Here is a 23,627-nt window from a genome sequence, read left to right on the forward strand (position 1 = left end):
CAGAAGGAGTGAATATACAGTGCCTACTATGAGACAAGTCCTCACTGATAATTTTATATTTAACTCTGAAACTTCTCAAGATGAGTGGAATCATTGATTTTGCATAGGGAAATTGTTTTTCTTCTTGGTTTCCCATAGACAAAGATTTTTTCAAAGAAGTTAAAGGAAAAGAGGACAAAAGCATAAAACAGAAGGGCTAGCAGAGGTTGCAAATAAGAGGCATATGGGCTGAATCCGGCTCGCAGTTCTGTTTTATGTGGTTAGCATATTTTCTTTTCTTTTTTAATGACTAAGTTGACAATATTTAAAAATTGAGAAATATCACATGGAGAACAGCCTAGATTCTCTTGAGCCCTCAGAGGATCTGGAGTACTGGGGCCATGCTCCCACATAGCAGCAGTTGGCTGGACTGAGCACTGGCCGCCCCCTTTAGACGGGGCCAATAGTGTCTTTCCAGTTTGTCCGGGGTCCCCACTCCTCCCTGTTGCCTTTCGCCTAGCCCTCTTGACTTCTTTTAACTCATCTGCCTGGCCCCTGTAGGCCTTGTGGCTCTTGGTTTGTGGGGTGTAGGTCCCTGAATCTAACTGAAGTCTGGCAACAGGACCCTGACATGGATGCCTGGATTTGATCTTGTCATCTCAAGGCAGACATCATCCTTGCCCCTCAGTATCAAATCAAGTTATGACTCCTGTTCTCCTTCACATAAAGTTCATGCCTGCTTGGTACTGCCAGCTGCATTGGCGTTCCCTATGTGAAGAAAGCACGTAGCTTGGACCTGGAGGTTCAGCGGAGTGGGCTCAGCAGGGTGGTGTCTCACTTCCCCTCTGTCTGCACAGGTGGGTTCCCCTAGAGAAACGGTCTTGCTAAATCCCATCTCCATGTTCATACATCACCAGGCATCTATGGATAGGCTCTAGGCATGGGGAATTGCAATGCCTGCTCTGCCCATCTAAGCATAGGACTCTCCTGTCCACTTCCCCACCAATGGATTGGATGTCATGGTGGGGTGGGACGGGAATCTGTGAAAGCTCTGGTCTCCTGCATTGGAATCTGTCCTTTAGGACCCAGTCACTTCTTGGCTTGGGCTCTTTTTTGTCATATCCTTAAGTGAACATGAATGTAGCCAACAGTTCCGGAGTTTCCCTCTGCTTTCCACATGCAAAGCCTGCATCTTTAGGCTTTCAACATCCTAAGAGGCAGTTAATTGGATGCAAAAGTCCTTTTGCAATCCCCAGAGTTGATGCTGAGGTCTTATCTGAATTGAGACTGTGCAAAGCGTCACTTCTTTGTTACTGTTTACTCCTGCCAATAGATGGCACTAACATGTTTCATATTTGCCTTTTTGGCTGTCACTCCTTTGTACTTTCCAGTAGGATGGTTACTGCCAGTTCTTGCTCTTCAGTACCCTAACAACTCACTCTCTCTGCTGAAAAGCCCCCCTTTTTCCCCCACAGTGCAACCTTCAGTAGTGGTTTGGGCTCAGTGGACATACTTCCAGATTGTATGAAACTGCAATTCTTGAGTTACAGTTTTGGGGTGTTGGAGAAGATGGGGACTTTGTTCTTTGGAGCAAGTTGTCTTTAGTTTGGTCGGTCGCCTAATACAAGAAACAAATGGCTCCAGGATGATTCTCTGGAAAGGTCCAGGGCAGAGTGCAGTGGTGGAGGCAGCCCCGCTCCCCAGGAGCCCTGTGGTCTGGCTGAGGAGGAAGGGCAAATTCCTAGAAGGATGCCACCTCTCTCAGCCTGTGGTTATTAAGGGCTAGGTGGATGCTGGAGGGGTGAGAGTTGGGGAGGTGCTAGCTGGCCTGAGGAAGACTCCTATGGAGGAACGGGTCAGATTCTTTGAGGATGGGTTGGCCTGCCAGGCCTAAGGGAGAGGATCCCGGGGATACCATATGGTGCCTTGTTTTGTACTTTGCAGGTTTCTGCATATTCTTACATCAGTGCCGTGGGTCTTAAGAACAACCCTCGAGGCTAGGAGGTCTCTGTTCCTAGAGGCTAAGGCAAGAGTGTGGGGGGTCAGCCAGCAGAGGTCACTGGCGATGGTTTCCTGCTGGAATAACCTGGGAGAGGCCCATCTGGAGGCAGAGGGTGGGCCGGCGTGGGGTCACAGAAAGAGTTAGTGCATGACAGGCCTCGGCTCTCAGATCTCCTCTTTCTAATCCAGCTCTGCCTCTGAGTGTCATGTGGGACCCCTGTTGATTTCAGTGGGGATGGCACTAGGTTCAAAAGGTGGAAGAAGAGACCCAGAGCCAGCAACTGAGACACAGGGTTTATTGAGAGGACTGACTTACAGGGTGATCCAGTGGCAGTGGGCTGGACAGGAGAATCCCAATCGCTTGTAAAAAACATGCAGTTGATAAATCACCTTCACTGAACACCTGCTCCTACATGGCCATCCTCATTTAACTCAAAGCAAAGGGCCTCAATCCCTTGTGTGGTCCATGTTCCACAGGATGGACCAGGGGTTCGGATGTTCCTTATAGATAAGGAATGAATCTCTGGGTTGGCCACTCCTGGATTCCTTAGCTTGGAACTCTGAACACACATTCTTCTTTTGAAGTTATTGCTGTCAGGTGCACCTATATACACTGAGTGCTGCCAACTGCCACACTTAGAGGAGTAATTGGCTTAGGGATTCTGGCTTCCTCATCATAAATTTCAATAAAAGCAGGAGGTCACATTTTTAAAAAAAATTGACTATGATGCTCATAGATGACTTTTCCACATTTTCCATGACTGATATGGAAGTTGCTTGAAGATGGAGATCCTGACATCCTATTTTTCCTTGATAGTTTTGGTTTAAAATAAAGGCCTAGGAAAAATATGTGAACTCTCTGAAAGAGAACTCTTCCCCTTCTCGTCAGGAGATTGAGACCATCCTGGCTAACACGGTGAAACCCAGTCTCTACTAAAAATACAAAAAATTAGCCAGGTGTGGTGGCTGGTGCCTGTAGTCCCAGCTACTTGGGAGGCTGAGGCAGGAGAATCACTTGAACTCAGAAGGCGGAGGTTGCAGTGAGCCGAGATTGCACCACTGCACTCCAGCCTGGGCATCAGAGTGAGATTCCATCTCAAAAAGACAAAAAAAAAAAAAAAAAAAAAAAAAAAAAAGAAAAAAGGGTTGAATAGAGCCTTTCTAAGAGCTATGTAATATAGACTTGCCTCTTAAAGTTCACATGAAGTCTAACCTTTTGCAAGCAATTTGCTTTTAATCCCATTCTTTTGCTTTTTTATGTTCTTTCCCAACATTGCGATGTATTATTTCCTGTTCTTAGGCATGGCTGGGCTGAAGTGCTGCGGTTACTGTTGATACCCTGGGAGCCTGACAAATCTATTCCTCGGATAGACCACGTCCCGGCTTTCATATAGGCGTCAATACAGATGTTGTACGTGGACAGTGTCTTCATAAATTAGAAGTCAGGGTGGGTTCTTAGCTCTCTCAGGAGTGTCTTCTGCAGTGTTTTTTTCATGTTGGACATCCCTTTGGTTTCTGATTTTTTTGACCAGAGTAGAAAATCAAATCCACTTTGTACCTGAATGGCTGGCTGTGAAGCTCCTGAGCTCCTAGGTGCAGACTTCAGCTCTGTTTCCCCCCTGGGCACAGGCCTGCTCAGGACTTGAGCTGTCTTTCCTTTTATGGCCACTTTTTATTTGGGACACGTTTCTTAAGAACTCAGTGTAGGCGAGGCACTCTTTCTAATTTTGGGGATTCAAAGACAAAACAAGTGTTGACCCTGCCTCCCCTTGGCTCTGGGCTGCCCCTCTAAAGGCCAAAGCGAACTGAAAAAAAAAGAATAGGTATTTTTGTACCTATTTTTGTACAGGTACCTGGATGCCACACATGCTGCTGGGGTTCTGTCCATGTTGTGGCTGTGTCTGACCCTGCCCAGCTGCTTTTGGGGTCCTAAGAGAGGCACTTCAAGGGGACCGCAGCCTAGTTTCTGCCTCATATCCCTGCCTCCTGCCCTGGTGAGCTACGCTGGCAGGAGAGAGCTCCTTTGAAACCCTAGCAGCCAGCTCTTCCTTGACACCTGCTTGGTGGATCAGCCCAAGGACACGTCCAGACTTTAGGAATAACTCCCAGCATGTCTCCACGTGAGAAAAAGTGAGAACATGAATTCTCCATCCCTCCTCCAAAGATTACACCTGCCAGGTAGGGGTAGTTGAGGCAGAGTCTACCCCATTTGGGGGAGAGGAAGAAGGACAAGGAGACAGGTGGGACTGGGGCCAAGTTGTTATCTGGGATCCTCCAAGGAGTTGGTTAAGGTGTTGGGGTCAAGGTTCTCCATGGCCCAGGGACAGAGGAAGTGGGGGCTGCCCTGGACCCCGAGGTGCTTACTGGTGGTATAGCATCATGTCATGCCACGGGTATTAGGGTGCTTCTTCTCTGTATTCTTTTGCTCTGTCCCTCCTGACACTTTTTGTGCTGTCCTACCTTCCTGAACTCTTCACGAGGCTCTTCCCTTTGCATTCACAGTCATTTAGAGCTTAAAAGGGAGCTTCAGCAAGAGCTGCAGAATCATAAAATGAGGAATCCTAACAGGAGAGACCTCATTAGCCTCACAGTTCTCAGGTGAGAACTGCAGCTCACACTGAGTCTCTGCTCTTGCGGGTCCTTTGGGCAGGTGAGGTTGTTTATCGCTGAGCAGAGTACAGGCAGGTGGGTTGCTGCTGCCTGACTTTCGGGGAAAGGACAGCTCTGGGATGCTCTGTGCTCTCTGGGGCTTCCGTGCTGTCTGGAGAGGCTGCCGATGGTTGTTGACACAACCCAGGTCCAGAAGTGATTTTGAAATGCTGTAGAGCAGGGGTCCCCAATCCCCAGGCCACAGACGGGTACTGAAGCTTCATCTGTATCTACAGCCGTTCCCTATCACTAGCATTACTGCCCGAGCTCCTCCTCCTGTCAGATCAGTGGCTGCATTAGATTCTCATAGGTGCGTGAAGCCTACCGTGAACTGTGCATGCGAGATCTAGGTTGCGTGCTCCTTATGAAAATCTGATGCCTGATGATCTGTCACTGTGCCCCATCACCCCCAAATGGGACTGTCTAGTTGTAGGAAAACAAGCTCAGGGCTCCCATGGATTCTACATTATGGAGAATTGTAGAATTATTTTATTACATATTACAATGTAATAATAATAGAAATAAAGTGCACAATAAATGTCATGTGCTTGAACCATCCCGAAACCCTCCCCCAACAGTACCCCCAACCTGGTCTGTGGAAAAATTGTTTTCCATGAAACTGTACCTGGTGCCAAAAAGGCTGCGGACTGCTGCTGCAGGGTAAAACCCTATTGGACGGCCCTGTAAATCGATCGCCAGGCTGATGGAAAGTGTTGGCAGACGTCTGAGGCAACTTGTGACTGAATCCAAGCTCGAGGGCCTGATACCTGTCTGAGCACCTCCCCACTGCTCCCACCTCCCTTTCTGGATCCAGGACTTTCAAGATCCTGTCAACCCTTCACGTTCCCACCCAGCCCTGGCTCTGCTCCGCAAACGTGGCCAACATCTGGCTTCTGCCAGTGGGTGATCAGGGGATGACCCCACACACCTTCTCCACCTCTCCAACAACCCCCAACGCTGACTCTGCTGTTGCTGTGACTGTTCAGAAAGCAGGCGCCATTGCCTATGAGGCAGAGAGGAGAAACTGTGGAGGATGAAAGAGAGAAGGAAATAAGCAGAGAAAAGGAGGTCTAGGAAAGGGATTCGGACAGCCCAAGACTGGAGCTTTCTTCTTGCTTTTCTGGTCCTCTCCCTAGGAGATGACATAGAAATCACGGTTAAACACCTGCAGTGGACATGAGGGTTTGTATTAATTTGCGAGGGCTGCCATAAACAAAGTACCACCAACTGGGTGGCTTAAACAACAGAAAATGTCTGCCTCACAATTCTAGAGGCTAGAAGTCTGAGAACATGGTTTCATGTTCGGCAAGGCTGGTTTCTTCCAAGGCCTGGATTATGGCCGGCCCTTTTAACTTAAAGGCTCTATCTCCAAATAGTCATTTTCAGAGGTATGGGGGGGCAGGGTGGTTAGGACTTTGACATATGAATTTAAGGGGTACACAGTTCAGCCTGTAACACAGACCCAGGATAAAGTTGCAAAGTTTGAGCAACTTTGACAGGGAGGAGATTTTGACATGATTTCAAAGCTGTCTGATTTTAGGTGTCCAATCAAAGTGAAAACGTTGTGTAGAAGGTTTTCCACCTTGATGTGTGTGTGGTTGGGGAGGAGAGCATCCAGCTGTGCCAAGTTCATGGCAGGTACTTGCATTGTGGCTAATTCTCTTATAGCAAAGATTACTTGAGCCCAGGAGTTCGACACCAGCCTGGACAACATAGTGAGACCTCCCATCTCTCCAAAAAATAAACGAGACTGAGCCATGAGCCAGACAGGCCATTTGGACTGCCAGCTTCCTACCTGTGATATAGAATGTTCAGGCTAAACCAGTGGTTCTCGAAGTGTGTCTCTGGACTGGCAGCATCAGCATCACCTGGAACTTATTAGTAATGCAAAATTTGGGACCCCCATCCCAGACCTCCTGAACTGGAAACTCTGGGGGTGGGGCCAGCCATCTTTGATCTTATCAGTCCTCCAGGTGTTTCTGATGCACATGCAAGTTGGAGAACCACTGGGTCCTATTCTTGGTCCCTGCTCCAGTCCTGTTCTTGTATTGCCACTGTGCGTTACCTCAAGTTGCAGGGCTCAGAAGACCCTCCTTTCTCCTGAACTCATAGTGTCTGCTGTCCATACCACCAATGAGAAGTTGCTCATTTGCTGCCATGCGGCGGCTGTTGAATTATCAGGCTTATGGTTATTTAATTCTTTTGTTGGTGATTAACTTTCCAGATGTTTATTTTGTCTCCTGGCCTGGCACATAAACTTCTAGAGAGCAAGGATCTTGATTTACCACCCCCCCTTTTTTTTGGTATGGGTCTAGCATCATGCCTTGCACATGTGGGTGTTTACTAATTGCTGGGTGCAATTGGAGGGAGGCAGTTTTCTGAATGCTCAATCTGGCCATACTGTATTAAAAGACCAAACTACAGCATTTACTCTTTGCTGGCTGTTTCCATCTTTACCCTGACTTTTTCTCTTCTGTTGATCTTCCCAGAATCATTTCCTTCCTGCCACCAGGGCAGAGATGCTGCTTACACAATGTTAGTGTGCCATTTTCCTGGGGGGTAACTCCCAAACCATAAAAAAGTGAAAGTTTAAAACACACCCTGAGGGCAGTAGTGGGTGTGTGGCTCATGACTGTGGGGGCAGAGACCTTCCTTCCCTTGCGAGGGGTAGTTTTTGAATATGTGGTGCAGGTTTTTAAAAAAAAATTTTTATTTCTATAGAGATGGGGTCTTGCTATGTTGCTTGGTTGGCCTCAAACTCCTGGCCTCTAAAGATCCTCCCACCTCCGCCTCCCAAAGCATGGGGATTACAGGTGTGGACCACCGTGCATGGCCAAATGGGAATCAACCACCCCTTGGTTCCACGGGAGTTTGAACCCTGGACCTTTGATGTGTAAAGCAGACATGATAACCGCTACACTGTAGAACCAAGTGTGGTGTGGTGCAGTTTTATAGCTTCTCTCCAAACCAGTCCTGAACTTCAGGGAGCCTCATATTGATTGAAGAGCCTGAAAATGAAGGCTGCCCCAAGGCCCTTGGTTGCTGGAAGCGGAAGTGACAGACATCCCTGCAGTGGGGGGGATTTTGGGCACAGCCTATCCTCATGAACCCAGTTTTTCTCCCTTACTCCTTCTTTGGGGCTGTCATGGTAGAATAACTGCCTAAGAATGTGATTAATGAGGAAAAGGTATACAAATATTATTTTCTAAATATTATCCAGATTAATGAACATACTAGAATTTGAGCTGGATTTTCAAGGGAAGGCTAGCATTTAGTCAGGTAGGAAAAACAGACAGCTATTCTGAATGGGCCAAAAGTGCAGGCAAATCTGGGAAAATTTGTACTGTGCTGGCCACAGGGTGGCAGGCTGGGTTGGCTATATAAGCATTTGTGTAGGGGTCTGGTGAGAGATGATGTTGGAGGGAGCTAGACTGTGGGGCTGGGAAACCCAGGTGTGTTCTATGCACAGAAGGGTTATACAGAAGCTGTTTTTAGTGGGGAGAGAGAGGCTGGACATGGTGGCTCAAGCCTTTAATCCTAGCACTTTGGGAGGTTGAGGCAGGAGGATTGCTTGGGGCCGGCCGGGAGTTCAAGACCAGCCTGGGCAACATAGCGAGACCCCGTCTCTACAAAAAATGAAACATTAGCCGGGCATGGTGGTGAGCGCCTGCAGTCCTAGCTACTCAGGAGGCTAAGACAGGAAAATGACTTGGGCCCACAAGTTTGAGGCTGCAGTGAGCTATGATTGTGCCATTGCATTCCGAGCTGGGTGACAGAGCAAGACTCTGTCTCTAACGAAATAGAATATAAAGTGGAGGAGGGATAGCACACAGCAGTGCTGCAGGACAAGGCATTTGGCCACTGAGTGTGGCTGGGTAGAGTGAGACACCCATCTACCTGGCAGTGGTGTTGGAGGTTGCCTCTTTGCTGGCAGCCTTGGCCATGTTAACCTCAGGACCCCGGGCCATCAGGAGGGAGACATTGGGAGTCTGGGAACTGAGACAGCTGGGGAGTGAGATATTTGACTTTTATTGAGTTGCATTGTGTGTGGACTTGATAGTGATTGTCATGTAGTTCGTTGTACAAGGGAAAACCTGACATGGATGCTGATCAGGATATTGGAGAAAATTAAGAGAAATGCCAGGGACTCTGCGGAAGTGATATGGTTGATAATCATTCCAATGAACTGCTTAGCACTCATGCCTAACTGGCCCCAGGCACAAGTTCATATGTGGGTAAGGGTAGTTCATATGTGGGTAAGGGTAGGTTATTAACTTTATTGTGCTTTTGATTTGCTTCTTCATATGATTTTTCATAGTTTGTTGACATAGTCTTGAAGCTGGGTTGTCTTGTCACAACTTTATAAAATGTAAAGGAAACTTACCTACCAAGCAGTAAAAGTTACAAGAATGGAGATCTTCTGAGTCAGTGGGGAAGTGCTTGGTAGAGGTTGGACATTTACTAGGCCTTGGAGATGGAGAAATTAGTATTTATTCTCATTGTTACCCCAGCATTGCGTGGGATTTGGGGGAAGGAAGTGTATTAGCCTGCTTGGGTTGCTGCAACAGAATACCACAGCCTGGGTGGCTTCGACAAAAGAAACTGAAGTCTCACAGTTCTGGAGGCTCCAAGTTCAAGATCAGGGCGAATCCTCTCTCCTCGGCTTGCGGACCGTGTCTTCTTGCTCTGACCTCACATGGCCTTTTCTCTGTGTGAGCGTTGGGAGAGACAACTCTGGCGACTCTTCCTCTTTTTATAAGGTCACAGTCCTGTTGGGTCAGGGCCCTGCCCTTATGACCTCATTCAACTTTAATTCTTAAAGCCCTTTCTCCAAATGTGGTGACATGGGGGGTTAGAGCTTCAACATGACTTTCTGGGGGACATAATTTAGTGCATAACAGGAGAAGATGGACGAGCTTATTTAGCCCTTGAAAGTCAGGGCAGGAGCTGAACTGATTGAAAAGGAGAAAAAACGGTCAGGAGATGTGACCAAAGTGAGCAGAAGGCTTGGGGGGTGTCCAGGAGGCAGCGGGAAGACAAGAGAGGGAAGGTCCGGTTGGCCGTGTGCATTCTTCTAGGCTGTGTGCCCTCCTGGTGTTCAGGAACCGTCATTGTTGACAACATGGCACTTCTTCAGGTTAAAATGTCACTGAAGATCCGTTTGTCTCGTCCTTATGCTTGAGTCCTTTTGTTGAGAACTCAGGTTCAAGTTTTGAGAAGCGCTTCCCCGCTACCTCTGCCAAAAAGCAGACCTAGACATCCAAAGAAGTGCGTGGAAGCTTTAGCTCCTGAGTCTGGCAGCATCCATTCACATGACAAAAAGGAGCAGAACTTTCATCATCATCTTGGTTTGAGGGGCCAGTCTAGACTCTTCCAAGGGACCGGTGTCTTTTCAGGTAAGGGAGGAGGTATTTGAAAGAGCGGTTGCAAATGTAGACAAAGAGCCTGAGAAGGACCTCCCCGCTGCCTGGAGACCTGGGTGAGGTGGGGAGGCAAGGACCAGACACTCTCAAGGTGTCTTAAAAAATTATCTGGGTGAATGGTCTGAGGGCAAGGGAGACCCTTCCCCTACTGCTTCCAAACTATACTTCAAGGGACTGAATGGCTCTAAAAAGTGAACTAAGGAAAAAAGAAGACACAACAACCCCACGCTCCAGAAGGTGAGGCCTGCGCTTGAACAGATGCGAGGCCCTTTGTTCCAGCGCGGGGAGGCTGGTGCGGTGGTGCAGGCCACTGTGAGCCGCGTAATGGGCGGTGCCTTTCATATGCAGAGCAGGTCTTTGATCTGAGGGGGATGAAAGTGCTGGAAAGAGGAGAGGCTCGCTGGGGGGCCTTTGTTTTTGACAAAAAAGGCATCTGCCGGACTCGAACCCCCTCACCCACCCCCTCAGCCCCTGGGCTAACTCAACAATGCCCCAACTGGGACCTGGGTCTCCCCACAGCTGAAGAAGTCCCAGGAAAGAGAAAAAGGCCTGCTGCAAATGTGGACAGGAGCTTAATCGATTCTTTCCACAGCCCAGAAAGAAAGGGAGAGAGAAGAAGGGCTGTGGGGAGGCAAGGGGAGAGTGGAAAGGGGGACATGGGGGCTAAGAGGCAAGGAAGGTGGAATTTGAACCCTGAAGTAAACTGTCTGGTGATAAGCCTGTAAAGTATTCTCCAGTGAGCGCAACATTCAGAGGGCAGTGCAGGTGGGGTGAATATGTGTCATTGGAGGGAGGGAGAAGGGGATTCAGCTGATGATAAGCCATGATTACGGTCAGACTGATAATCATTTTTTTAAAAAAGAGAGTATAATGTACGGCAAGCACTAATGTGAAAGTAGCAATCTGTGTATCTTACTTACTGTGTCTTCTAAGGGGAAAATTAAATCCCTTTAGTTTTTGTACTGTAGGAAATGCCATATCAGGGGTGTTTTATCTTAGTTGTAATATTTCCAATAGTTCTTTTCTTGTGGTCTCTTGTCTCTTGCCCTTCTTGAAATCTAAACGAATGCAAATTAAAAGAGATTTGAAATGAGGCAATTGGTATTTGGCCTATAGAGATGAGTGTTTTCTGCTGTGGACAGTTTTTAAGTCCATTCTGTGGGGTAGATGTACTCTTTGAATGTGAAGCTGATGATTCAGCCAGTGCCATATCATCGAGTCAGGTATCCACTCAGGTATAACTGGCATGGCTTGGGGAGTGAGGGGCACGTGGAATCATGTCCTATGCAGGGCTGTCCCTTCAGAAGCTGTGGTTTGGTTAGGGGTTGGCAGAGGAAGGGCACAGTGATTTTAAGGGAGGAGACCACCCCTCATATCATCTTATGCCCAATTTCTGCCTCCAAAGAAAGAAGAAGTAAAAACTAAAAGGCAGAAATGAGATCCACAGGCAGACAGCCCGGCGCCGCACCCTGGGCCTGGTAGTTAAAGATGGACCCCTGACCTAATCAGTTCTGTTAACTATAGATTATAGACATTGTATAGAAATGCACTGTGAAAATCCCTATCTTGTTTTGTTCCCATCTAATTACTGGTGCATGCAGCCCCCAGTCACGTACCCCCTGCTTGCTCAATCAATCACGACCCTCTCACACACACCCCCTTAGGGTTGTGAGCCCTTAAAAGGGACAGGAATTGCTCACTCGGAGAGCTCGGCTCTTGAGACAGAAGTCTTGCCTATGCCCCTGGCTGAATAAACCCCTTCCTTCTTTAACTCGGTGTCTGAGGAATTTTGTCTGCCGCTCGTCCTGCTACAATTTGACACCTTCGGTACACCCAGTAGGAGAGAGAGGTCTGTAATCAGAGGATGGTTTTGTGGAGCTTTTCCCCAGAGTTGGAAGTTGACCTGACACTGTGATCTCGGGGGACAAGGGGCATTAGTTAACAGGACAGGAAGGGTGAATTTGAGGCTGTCTGTGCATCTTACCTGGTGGTGCTGTCATAACCAGGACAGGGCATTCAGGAGAAGTAGGCGTATTGCCTCTTCTTGCCTTAGAGTTGCATGGGTCTGGGCAGTCAGGTAGGTCTTGCCTGAGGAGAGGTTGGCTTTAGAGGTCCGGGAGGCACCAAGGCTAGTCTTGCTGCCTATTGCCCTGTTTTTTGTGCAGTCTCTCAGCGGAAAGAGTATGAACTTTGGAGACTGTGGATCTGCTTTTGAATCCCGGCTCCCCCATTTCCTAGTATTGTGATGTTGGGTGAGATATTGAACATTTCTGAGTCTGTTTTCTTATTTGTAAAAGGGGTATGATGAAACAAACATTGTCAGTTTGTAGTGAAAACTAAACAGAGAACCTTTGTAAAGTGCCCAGTGCATAATGTTTTGGTAAGTTTGCTGTTGCTTTTGCTCCTACCACTGTAAGTGGTTGGGCTTACTCGTATCTAGCCTGTACAGTTGTCCCCTCAGTATCCATGGGGGATTGGTTCCAAGACCCATTTGGATACCAAAATTCAAGGATGCTCAAGTTCCTGCTATAAAATGGCAAGTTGCATTTCGATATAACCTACACACACCCTCCTAAATAGTGTCATCTCTACATTACTTACAATACATAATACAATGTAAATGCAGTGTAAATAGTTGTTATACTGTATTTTTGTTTTTTAAAATTGTATTATTTTTTCAAATATAGGTAATATATACTTATATATAACATATGAAAAATAAATAAATAAATAAATGTTTTTTGAGATGGAGTCTTGCTCTGTGCCCAGGCTGGAGTGCAGTGGGGCGATCTTGGCTCACTGCAACCTCTGCCTCCCTGGTTCAAGCGATTCTTCTGTCTCAGCCTCTTGAGTAGGTGGGACCACAGGTGCATGCCACCACGCCTAGCTAATTTTTGTATTTTTAGTAGAGATGGGGTTTCACCATATTGGCCAGGCTGGTCTTGAACTCCTGACCTTGTGTGCCTTGGTCTTCCAAAGTGCTGGGATTATAGGCATGAGCCACTGCATCCAGCAAGGCTGGAAATCTTAAATTGAGGTATTGGCCAGGCAGTGTTCTCTCTGAAGGACCTAGAAGAGAATCCCCCCTTTCAGCTTCTGGTGGTTGACACCTGTCCTTGGTGTTTCTTGTCTTGTAGGAGCATCACTCCAGTCTCCACCTGATATGGTTTGGCTGTGTCCCTGCCCAAATCTTATATTGAACTACAGTCTCCATAATCCCCGTGTGTCATGGGAGGGACCAGGTGGGAGGTAATTGAATCATGGGCGTGGTTACCTCCATGCTGTTCTCCTGATGGTGAGTTCTCACGAGATCTGATAGTTTTATAAGGGGCTTTCCCAGCTATTGCTTGGCACTTCTTCCTGCTGCCATGTGACGAAGGACATGTTTGCTTCCTCTTCTGCCACGGTTGTTAAGTTTCCTGAGGCCTCCCCAGCCCTGCAAAACCGTGAGTCAATTAAACCTTCCTCCTTTTTAAATTACCCAGTCTCAGGTATGTCTTTATTAGCAGCGTGAGAATGGACTAACACACTGCCTCTGGCGTCACCTAGGTGTTCTCAGTGGGTGTTTCTGCATGTTCTTCTCCTTGTGGGTGCCTGTTTTCTGTATCTAAATTTTCCCTTTCTTATAAGGACACAGTCATATGAGATTAGGACCCACCCTAATTATCTTAACTTAAATATATCTGCAAGACCTTGTTTCCAAATAAGTTCACATTCATAGGTCCTGGGGGTTAGGATGAATATATCTTTTGGGTGGGGGGAAAAATTTAACCCACAATACCTTCTTTTGCCTTCTCTAGTGGTTCCACAGATGGCTAAGGAGACGATTTTCAGATTGACCTATCTTCTGTGTCCTGCAGTGACCTTTACCCTCCTGGGCTAATGGAGAACTTCGCCTATTGGGAGATCTATTCTTCTTTTTCCTTATTTCCTTCTGGGCTTGCCGTTGGCCTAGGAGGCTCTGGCTTCCATCTCATTCACTCAGGGAGCTTTCACTCTGCACAGTGGAGATGAAGGTCTCATCACTGGGCCTTTGGCTGCTTCTACATTGGGCATGTGGGTCATCTTTGCAGTTGTCACATTCCTGCTGCCCTCTGGGGAAAGGCTGGTGGCTCCTGCTGAGGTGCTGGAAGCACCTCCAAGTACAAGCTGCAACACCCTCCTCCACCCTGCCAACAGCCCCTGAGGACACATTGGCCCTGTTTCTGATAGCCAAGCCAGCAACTCCGGCCACCTCATGGTCATTCTGGCAACCCCTCCCCTACAACCCCATGGTCATTCTGGCCACCCCTCCTCCCACCCCATGCTCATTCTGGCAACCCCTCCCCCCAGCCCATGGTCATTTTGGCCACCCTTCCTCAACTCTGTGGCCATTCTGGCAACCCCTTCCCCAAACCCATGGTCATGCTGGCATCCCTCCCCTAACCCCATGGTCATTCTGGCAACCATCCCCCACTGCATGCTCATGCTGGCTGTGCTTCTTCCTGGACCCTTGGTGGCTACTCCTGTCCTTGCTGCATTGGTCTGTCCTGGGTCTGCAGACTTGGTTGCTGCTACATTAAGAGAGCCTGCTTCAGTGCCTTTGTCTACCTGTGCTGCCACCCCTGTTGTTGTCCTTTGCCAGGCTTCATAGGTTTATGACTGTAAAAGAGTATGTGCTGGGGTAGCTATACTGGCCGTTCTGTGATTAGAGTTTGTGTGTGGAGGTTACGTTGGTGTCCCTCCCCGCAACATAACCAGAGGAGATGTCTCAGACATCTCAGGGACCATGTGGAGCCTCCTGATGCCAACCTGATCCTGACCCCCTTCTCTATGGAGCTCCATGGCCTGTGCCAAGGAGAGGAGAATCAAGCAAGGCAGAGAGGTCAGGATGGAGACCAGAGAGCTCTGCTCACATTGCTTCTTGAGATGGAGCAAGTTAAGGGTTTATAAGTGTAATTACATTTGAGGTCATCAAATCCAATCTTCTATTTGATGTAAGAATCACATTTATGGTCATTTCAATTTTGACTGAACAGCCCCAGTGCCAGCAGAGCACAATTACAGTTCCCCAGGGAACCTCCTTGTACATGTGTATATTACATACTTGTGCTGGTATTTCTATGGGGGAGAGATTCCTAGTAGTAGGACATGCACATTTTCCATTTTGACAGCTACTATTAACAAATTATGCATGTGTGCAAACACATAATGTACTGACATATGCAAATGAGTGCATGGCAGTCATGGACAGGGAACTCAAAAAGAAAGGACTTTCTAATAATTAAAAATGTCTTACAAGACATTTTACAAGTGAGTGACTTGAGATGGCAAGTGTTCAAAAAGAAGAGCTTGGATGGTCGGGATGCTACAGAGGAGATTAAACACTGGGTATGAGATTAGAACAGCTGACATCTAAGGTCGTAAATTCAGCCTCCTGGTACACTCTACGAAAGCATTGGAACTCTCTCCAAGGTGACATCACCCACTGGTGGCTCATTTGTTTCTGGGTCCCTCCAAATGCAACGCCTCTTTCAGGTGAGCCTCAGAGAACAACAGCTGTGTATGACCCTGAGCCCATCTCCTTGAGTGTTTGCCGAGACTTAGACTGGGCTGTGCTTGTCCTCTGCCATAGACACAGACGTCCATTGTATCCCTAGTTGGGATGGCCTGGATTCTACTGGGACCCTCCACTGGTGACCTCAAATGATAAAGGCTTTTTCTCAATAAATAAGACCTTTCTGTGTATCTGAAGCGGACACCTTTGCAGGTAGCAAGAATGGCGAATAGCAAGCTTTAAGCATAGCTACTGTTTCTTATAGCCTAGGACAGAAATCTTTATAGACTTCTAGGGAAGTAGCCTGGTTAGTACTAAGGTCTTGGAGGTCTCTGGCTTATTCCCCTAATGGTCTAGCCACACCCAGGAGGCTATTCACAGCCTGTGGCTGGTCAGGCCAGCAGCATGATGTTAGGTGGTGGAGAAAGGGGCTGGTGGAAGCCATGGCCACTGTTACCATTTGGATGCAGTTCTGCACATTAATCACTTATCTTTTGCTAATCAGGATAATGTTGCTCTCAAACACTCTCCTCCCTTGGATCATTGTTGCCGAAGGCTCCCCATGGAGGGGTTGAGCCTACTGCTTGGCCACTGGGAGCCGGTAGTATGGTAACATAGGTTCACCACTCATGGAGCCACCTGTTTTTTGATGGGGGGAGGGGCAAACTATAGTTCTAGGGCAAGGGAGTGACTGAGATAGCTCATCTGTCTCTGGGGCCTCCACCTTGACCCCAAACTCCTACTGAGTATCCGCATTTATCCTCTACCGCGCTCTGTGACTGGGTGCTGTCACACACCCATTGGTTCTCGGCCCCTCTCCAACCCAAGAGCTACCCTGTCAGGGTAGGGCCACTACCATCTTCTTCCCCAAGTGCAGCTCAACCTCGCAGAGGACAGGCTGACTCTGTGGGGGTGGGGGAGCGGTGAGGAATACCATTATTATTATTGTGATGATTATTGTAATTGTAAATCCATCCTGCTAACAGCTTTGAGTACTTTGCTGTCCCTCTCCTGGATGCTCAGAGTTCTAATATTCCACCACACTTTCTTTTGTCCTCTTTTTCCCAGGGGATCATGGTTTTCCCCCAGGTGCTGTTAAAAGATTGACAGTGAGTGACAAGGACCTAAGTGAAGGCATTTGCTACCTGGCAATTTTTTGTTCAAGAGAACCCATTGGAGGTACATCAGTGTGAGTAGCTTGGCATGATGGTAGCCATATGTAAGGCATTAGAGAGGAAATCTCCTTGGAAATCTTCCAAGTCCACCAACTGGACTTGGAAACTTAAAATGTGAATTTCTTTCGAAATAATGTTTTAAAGGGTGATTTCTAGGCTAGTCCACAGAAAGGCTTATGTTTCTATGGAAAAACCTTAGAAAACACTACGACTTGCAGAAGCATGCCAGCCCATTCTGCCAACACCCCAACAGCCCACATCCCTCCTGGCGAGAGTATAAGTCAGGCTCTACAAGCTATGGTGTAGGGAATTGGCATTCAGGTACCTTGTTGGTGACTGGAGCCAGCAATTGATTGCAGTGCAGCAAGACCAGCATCTCTTTAAGGCATTTTTTTTATTTGCAAGAGTTGGACATGTCTGGTGTTCATTTCTTCAGGTTCTTGAGGCTCTAACTCTGACAAGTCCTGTATGTGGTTTCCAGCCTTGCCTGTGTATTGCAGTCACCTGGGGGTGGAGGTAGGTGGAGATTCATGAGAGCATAGCTGTGATTATAGAAGATGCCCATCTGGTGTACAATCTGGTGTACTGAAGAGCTGACGTACAAGCTTGGCTTGGTTTATAAGCAGCAATTACTCAGCACGGAGCAGCCCTGGGTGCATGATGTGGGCTGGTGCCTAAGACGAAGGGAAATAAGCAAGCCTATGGGTGGGTAGAGCATGCCGAGGTTTATGTCAACAATGAAGTGGTGGAGAATGAGTTGCAATCTGTGGTTTGGGAAATACTGACTTCGAAGGTCTCAGGGAAAATCAAAACATCTGGGTGTCTGGAAGAGGAGGCTGGTCGGAGATCTGGCAGAAATGAGCCCTGAATCCTTACAGGATTGTCTGAAATACTGAGCTGTAGAATTCTGCTTGGGTTTCCCCTTGAAGTCAGCCAGGGGCAGCCTGAGCCCAGAGCAGAGGCCCCAGGACAGCTTCGGGTTGGGACAGTGGGGGATACATCTGGGGGTCTGCAGCAAGCGGCTTCGCACCTAAACTGCTTTTTCACTTAAAAGACTGCAGGGAACCTTGATTTTGTCCCTTTTTGTAGTCAGAAATTTTCCTTCTCCATTTCTGTGATTTGCCTCAGTCATTGATGTTATCCTATGACTAGGATAGCTGGGATTGCATTTCCTTCAGAAACAGTGAAGGCTGCCTATTCACCAGACTTGGGCTTTTTATTTCCTGCTTGTTTTATCTTACATTATAATATATAGTTTCAGGACCAGGCAATGGCTTATACCTGAAATCCCAGCATTTTGGGAGGCCGAGGTGGGTGGATCACTTGAGGTCAGGAGTTCAAGACCAGTCTGGCTAATATGGCGAAACTCCATCTCTACAGAATTACAAAAATAGCTGGGCATGGTGGCAGGTGCCTGTAATCCTAGCTACTCGGGTGGCTGAGGCACAAGAATCGCTTGAATCTGGGAGGCAGAGGTTGCAGTGAGCCGAGACTGTGCCATTGCACTCCAGCCTAGGTGATAGAGCAAGACTCCATCTATTTCTCTCTCTCTCTCTCTCTCTCTCTCTATATATATATATATATACACACACACACACATATATATATAAAATATATAAAAAAATTATATATGTAATATATTTTCAGTATTTGTTCATGGAAAGGCTTTTATTGACTAAAGCCTTTGATTGACTTTTATTGGCCAAAGCAGCAAAATGAAAGTGGAGGAGATTATCTATCTATCTATCTATCTATCTATCTATCTATCTATCTATCTATCTATCTATGTATCTATTGTTTTTATGTGTAGAGAGCATCCATGAAAAGAGATACAATGTGTTGGCAGCAGTGGTTGCTTTTAGGAAGAGTGATTGGGGAGCAGGGATTGGAAGGCGATCTATTTCTTTATACTGTTTAAAATTTTTACCGTATGCATACTATTAGAAAAAAAGGAGTGCTGAGATCTACATGGGTTATGGGTTGAATTATGTCTTCATCCCATATTCTTCCATTGTGGTCCCAATCCCAGGTTATCTCAGATTGTGACCATATTTGGAAACAGCGTCTTTGCAGGTGAGGAAGTTAAGATGAGGTCATTAGGGTGGGCCCTACTCAAAAATGACGGCTCTTATAAAAAAAGGAAATTTGGACACAGAGATAGATATACATGTGGGCAGAACACTATGTAGATTGGAATTATGTAGCCACAAGCCAAGGAACCACCAGAAGCTAGGAGAGAGGCCTGGAATAGATCCTTTCCCAACTTCTTCAGAGGAAGCATGACCTCGTCAACACCTTGGTTGCATACTCTAGCATCCAGGATGGTGAGGCAATACAATTCTGTTGTTTAAGCTATGCATTTTGTGGTATTTTGTTATGGCAGCCCTAGGAGCCTAACAGAACACATGAAAAATGTTAGCAGAAACTGTAAAGGAAGGATTTGAATGGAGAAAGGGAGACACAGTGGGAGGCAGTGGGCACAGTGGGAGGCAGTGAGCACTAGCAGGGTGGATCCATCCAGGACCCTTGTGCCTGCTCCTTTGCCCTTCTCCCCTCCTGGCCACTGTCCCCAGCTCCTGGCTGAGCATGCTGCTCATGGCACCTGGCCTTTTTGGATCTCCAGGAACAACAGTCCTTGTGCCCCAGGTGCGTTCAGCTGATTCATGTGAGGTGACTTGATCGGCGACAATGCCCCATTCAGGACGGCCCACCTGGAAGAGGCCCTGGGGTCAGCTTAACTGTGGAGTTTGTGAGCAAGTCTCTTATCCACAAGCCTCATCCTGAAACCCCAAATTTGTCAGACTGGTTCAGAGTTCTCCAAGCACAGCAAGGAAAGTAAATTATGTAAGGATGACTGACAGTCATTTGTCCTATCAGAGAGGGGTCCTTCAGAGATGCCACGGTAGTTTATGAGGATGCCATATCTGGGCCTCAGTGGTTCGAATGGGAGTGAGTTTAGGGTTGTGCATTGCTCCTGTGGTGCCCCATGGAGACTTCCCTTGGAGCACCATCCTGCCCTGGACTTGGTTCCTCACTGGAGAGGGAGTTACCTCCTCTAGCTCCACAGATGGCTACCCATGGCCTGAACAAAGGTTCACTCCAAGGGAGGCACCTTTGGCAAGGCTCTGCCCCTACCCAGCTTCACTCCAGAGCAGCCTGAGGCATGGACTGCCAGGTCTGGGCAGCACAGGTGATACAGGGCTACCCTCTGGAGTGGGACGGCTGGATGGCAGTGACCTGCCTCCCTGGTTTGTGGTGGTAGTGTGCAAACAGGCACCTTGAGTCATCAGGGGAGTATTCTGGCTCCAAGGAAACCCTGTAAGGACACTTTGATCCCACTCAGAGACTTTTTCTTCAGGAATCCGTCTTGGGTCTTTCTCCAAGGAGTCTGCTTCAGTGAGGGCTTTCCCCTGCTTAACATAAACGGTGCTCCAGAGACTTCCCCACATCTCAGCTAAGCCAGCGAAGGAGGGGTTTGGGGTGGGCTGCCTCCTCTGATGACCCCGGGCCGAGCTGTCCTTGAGGCTCATCATGGAGCCTTCCTCTGACTTTCATTGACTGCGTCTCTTTGGACACACAGCGACCACTGTGTTTGGTGTTTAGCACCTGCTGGTGAGTACAGTGGTGCAGGATCCTTGCTCTTTTCAGCCAAGGAAATCCAGCCCTTTTTACCTCATCACTTAGTTGGTCTCTCGAGACACTGTATCTCTTGATCTTTTAGGTCGATGGCTTATCTTGTGCTGGGTTTTAATCTGTGAGAAGCTTAAGGCCTTTCAGAAGTAGTTGGGGTATAAATAAACACACATGAAAGCCATGCTTCCCCTGGGTTGTTATTCGAATCACTGCAGCAGCTCTGAAAGGAAAGGCATGTGGTGATTACAGGAAATCGTGCTAGAGATTTAAAAAGCACATTTCTGTGGTTTTTAGCAACAAAAGAAAGATTCAGCACCAACTCTGATGCACAGTCCACTGTTCAAACTTCCTTAAAAGAAGAGTGTTTATAGTATGGCCTCCTCACCATAGTGCTGGGTGACACGAGGTGACCTCCCTCCTCTCCAGGCAAAATAGAAAGCAATGACCCTGGGATGATCAAGGGCTTTGATTTGCTTGTGTATGTGCTGTCCTGGCAAGCCTGAAATCAGCGAGTTTAACTTTGGGCCTCTGCCTTTCATCCTCCTCCCAGAAGCTTCTATGATACACCCTTTCCACCCTTCTTTTCAAGATTTTTCTTGAAAAACGCCCCCTTTTTCAGGTAAAATGAAAGCTCCATTAAAGGCAAGGATTTTGTCTTGTTCATGAGTGTATCTTCAGTGCTTGGAACAGTAGGCATATAATAACTATTTATTGACTGAATTAATGAATAGAAGAAGGGATGAATGAGTGAACTTTAGGATCATTTAGTACTGTGACTTGCCTTCATTCTGTCCTTGATTAGTTGACAGAGAATGAACTTTCATGATACCTTTCATCATCCCTTACTCCCTTCCATTCTTTTACAAAGAGAGATCTGCCTCCTTCTTTGGTTAAGGTTGCATCACAGGCACAGGAAATACTAGAGTAACTGAAGGAGGTAACTATATGGAAGGAGGGATGCTGTGGTTTGAATGTGTCCCCTCCAAAATTCAGATGTTGCTAGTGTGATGGTATTAAGAGGTGAGGCCTTTAGGAGGTGATTAGGCCATGAGGGCTCCTCTTTATAAGGATAAGGGCCTTTATGGGATTAAGGCTCCTCTTTATAAGGCCTTTATGGGATTAAGGCCCTTATAAAAGAGGTGTCATGCAGCCATTCCGTTAGCTTGCCCTTCTGTCTTCTTCCATGTGAAAATGCAGCAGGAAGGCCCTCACCAGACCAAAGGCCAGTGCCTTGATCTCGGACTTCCCAGCCTCCAGGATGGTGAGAAATACGTTTCTGTTCCTTATAAATTACCCAGTCTCAGGCATTTTGTTGTAGCAGCACAAATGGACTGAGACAAGGGGCACGCAGTGGGTCTGTGCCACCTTGGCCCATGGGAGGCAAACCAGGAAGCCTTGTCTCCTCGCTACTCAGAATGAGAACATGTGAAAGGAGAAAGGGAGTTGGGGCTGGGTAGGGTCATTTGCTGACCTGAGACCTCTAATGGTTGTCTCTGGAGAGCTGAAACCTCTTGCTAAAGACCTCATAGTCAGTCTTTGCTGCAGCACAGATGGACCAAGCCTGTCTGTATTGCAGCAAAGAGTGAGGGGATATTCCAGCAAAGGCAGCATCCTGTATGCTGATTACTGGGGAAGCACAAGAAAGGGGAGCTGTCAGAGGCTATAGAGCTGCATCTATACATGGGGAAAGTGAGAGAGAAAATTTCACAGGGTCATCAGTGTTGTCTGGAGCCTCGTAGTGGGTGGCCAGCCCCACTACCCACCTGATAGCAGGAACCCTACCTCCCCATTTCTGACCCAGCTCTCCAGTGCCCAGGAGAATTCCCTACTTTGTAAAATGAATTCTCCTGGGCACTGGAGAGCTGGGTCAGAGCTGGAGAGGTAGGGTTCCTGGCGTCAGGATCTTGAATCTGGATTTTCCCAAAAGATGTTCCAACGAAGCTTCCTCTTATGTTGTGTGCCTCAAATATGTTTGGGAAACCTGACATACTCTGTTCCCCATCAAGGAGACCCACGTCGCACGTTAGTATATCAAAGACTCTGAGAAGTTCTGTAAAATTAAAACCTGTTTAATTTTCTTTTCTTTTTTTTTTTTTCGAGACAGAGTCTTAACTGTCGTCCAGCCTGGAGTGCAGCGGCACAATCTCAGCTCACTGCAACCTCTGCCTCCCGGGTTCAAACGATTCTCCAGCCTTAGCCTCCCGAGTAGCTGGGACTATTGGCACATGCCACCATGCCCAGCTAATTTTTGTATTTTTAGTAGAGACATGGTTTCACCATGTTGGCCAGGCTGGTATTTAATTTTCTTTAGCCTTCATTTCCCATTTTTTCACATTAACTCCCATTAATATCCCATGGATCTAATGACGCTGTTAGCTGGCCATGCCGCACTGATGGTTAGAAAAGATGTGGATAATGCATTGGTTCCTGCCCAGTCCTTTATGTAATTGGAACCCACTGGTAGGCGTGTCTGTGAGTCCCCAGCCCTCTCTCTGCCCCACCTCCTAGCTTCTTCAGTTGTTCCTCACAAGCTAGCTCTTGGGTTCCCTCACCTCTTGGTCACACTCATGGAAGAGTTCCAGGTTGTCTGTGTCCTCCATAAGGCAGTTCCCTAGGTGCATCTGATTGGGGCTGATTTGGGAAGGACTGTTCACCTCCTTTTCTTTGGACGCTGTCCAGGGATTTGTGTTCCTTTTTAAAGTAGCACTATCCATGTCCTTACATAATGAGCAGAGAGGTGAGGGTATTTCCAGTCATGGACAAAAGAAATAAGATGGCAGCAAATACTTGCCTTGTTAATGAACTTAAAAGAGACCTTTCTTTTAGGTCATCTTTGCTTTGAACCAGACCCTCCTGCAGCAGGAGAGCCTGCGAGCGGGCAGTCTTCAGATCCCCTACACGACGGAGGATCTCATCAAACACTATAACTGCGGGGACCTCAGCTCCGTCATCCTCAGCCATGACAGCTCCCAGGTGAGTGCCCTTTCCCTCTGCTAAGCTCAGTACACACTTAATTATAGGAATAAAAACATTACCTGGTGACATGTACATCCTATGTACAAAGGATTGAGTTCATGAGGGCTCTAGAAATAAAATGGGCAGATTTAGATGTCATTGAATGAGGCACTGCAGCTAATGAAAGTCTTACAAACCTTGTAAGTACAGAGAGGAGCATTGATTAGGGCTAATTCCAGGATTCCAGCCAAAGGATGAAGCTTCAAAGGATTTAAC

General features: G+C 47.4%; 1 protein-coding gene across 5 annotated transcripts in view; it reads left to right on the forward strand.

Annotated features, from left to right (window-relative positions):
* TRABD2A (TraB domain containing 2A) overlaps nucleotides 1–23,627 on the forward strand; it is a 57,840-nt gene that overhangs the window by 14,005 nt on the left and 20,208 nt on the right. For all 5 annotated transcript variants that reach the window (XR_012422123.1, XM_065526931.2, XM_005575448.5 and 2 more), the window contains exon 3: nucleotides 23,223–23,369. Coding sequence is in view for 4 of the 5 variants with exons in the window: in XM_065526931.2 (XP_065383003.1) it covers nucleotides 23,223–23,369 (147 nt within the window). In the remaining variant the exon portion in view is untranslated. The remainder of the gene's footprint in view (nucleotides 1–23,222; nucleotides 23,370–23,627) is intronic.

Source organism: Macaca fascicularis, chromosome 13, assembly GCF_037993035.2.
Source record: "Macaca fascicularis isolate 582-1 chromosome 13, T2T-MFA8v1.1".
In the NCBI taxonomy this organism is placed as follows: domain Eukaryota; kingdom Metazoa; phylum Chordata; class Mammalia; order Primates; family Cercopithecidae; genus Macaca; species Macaca fascicularis.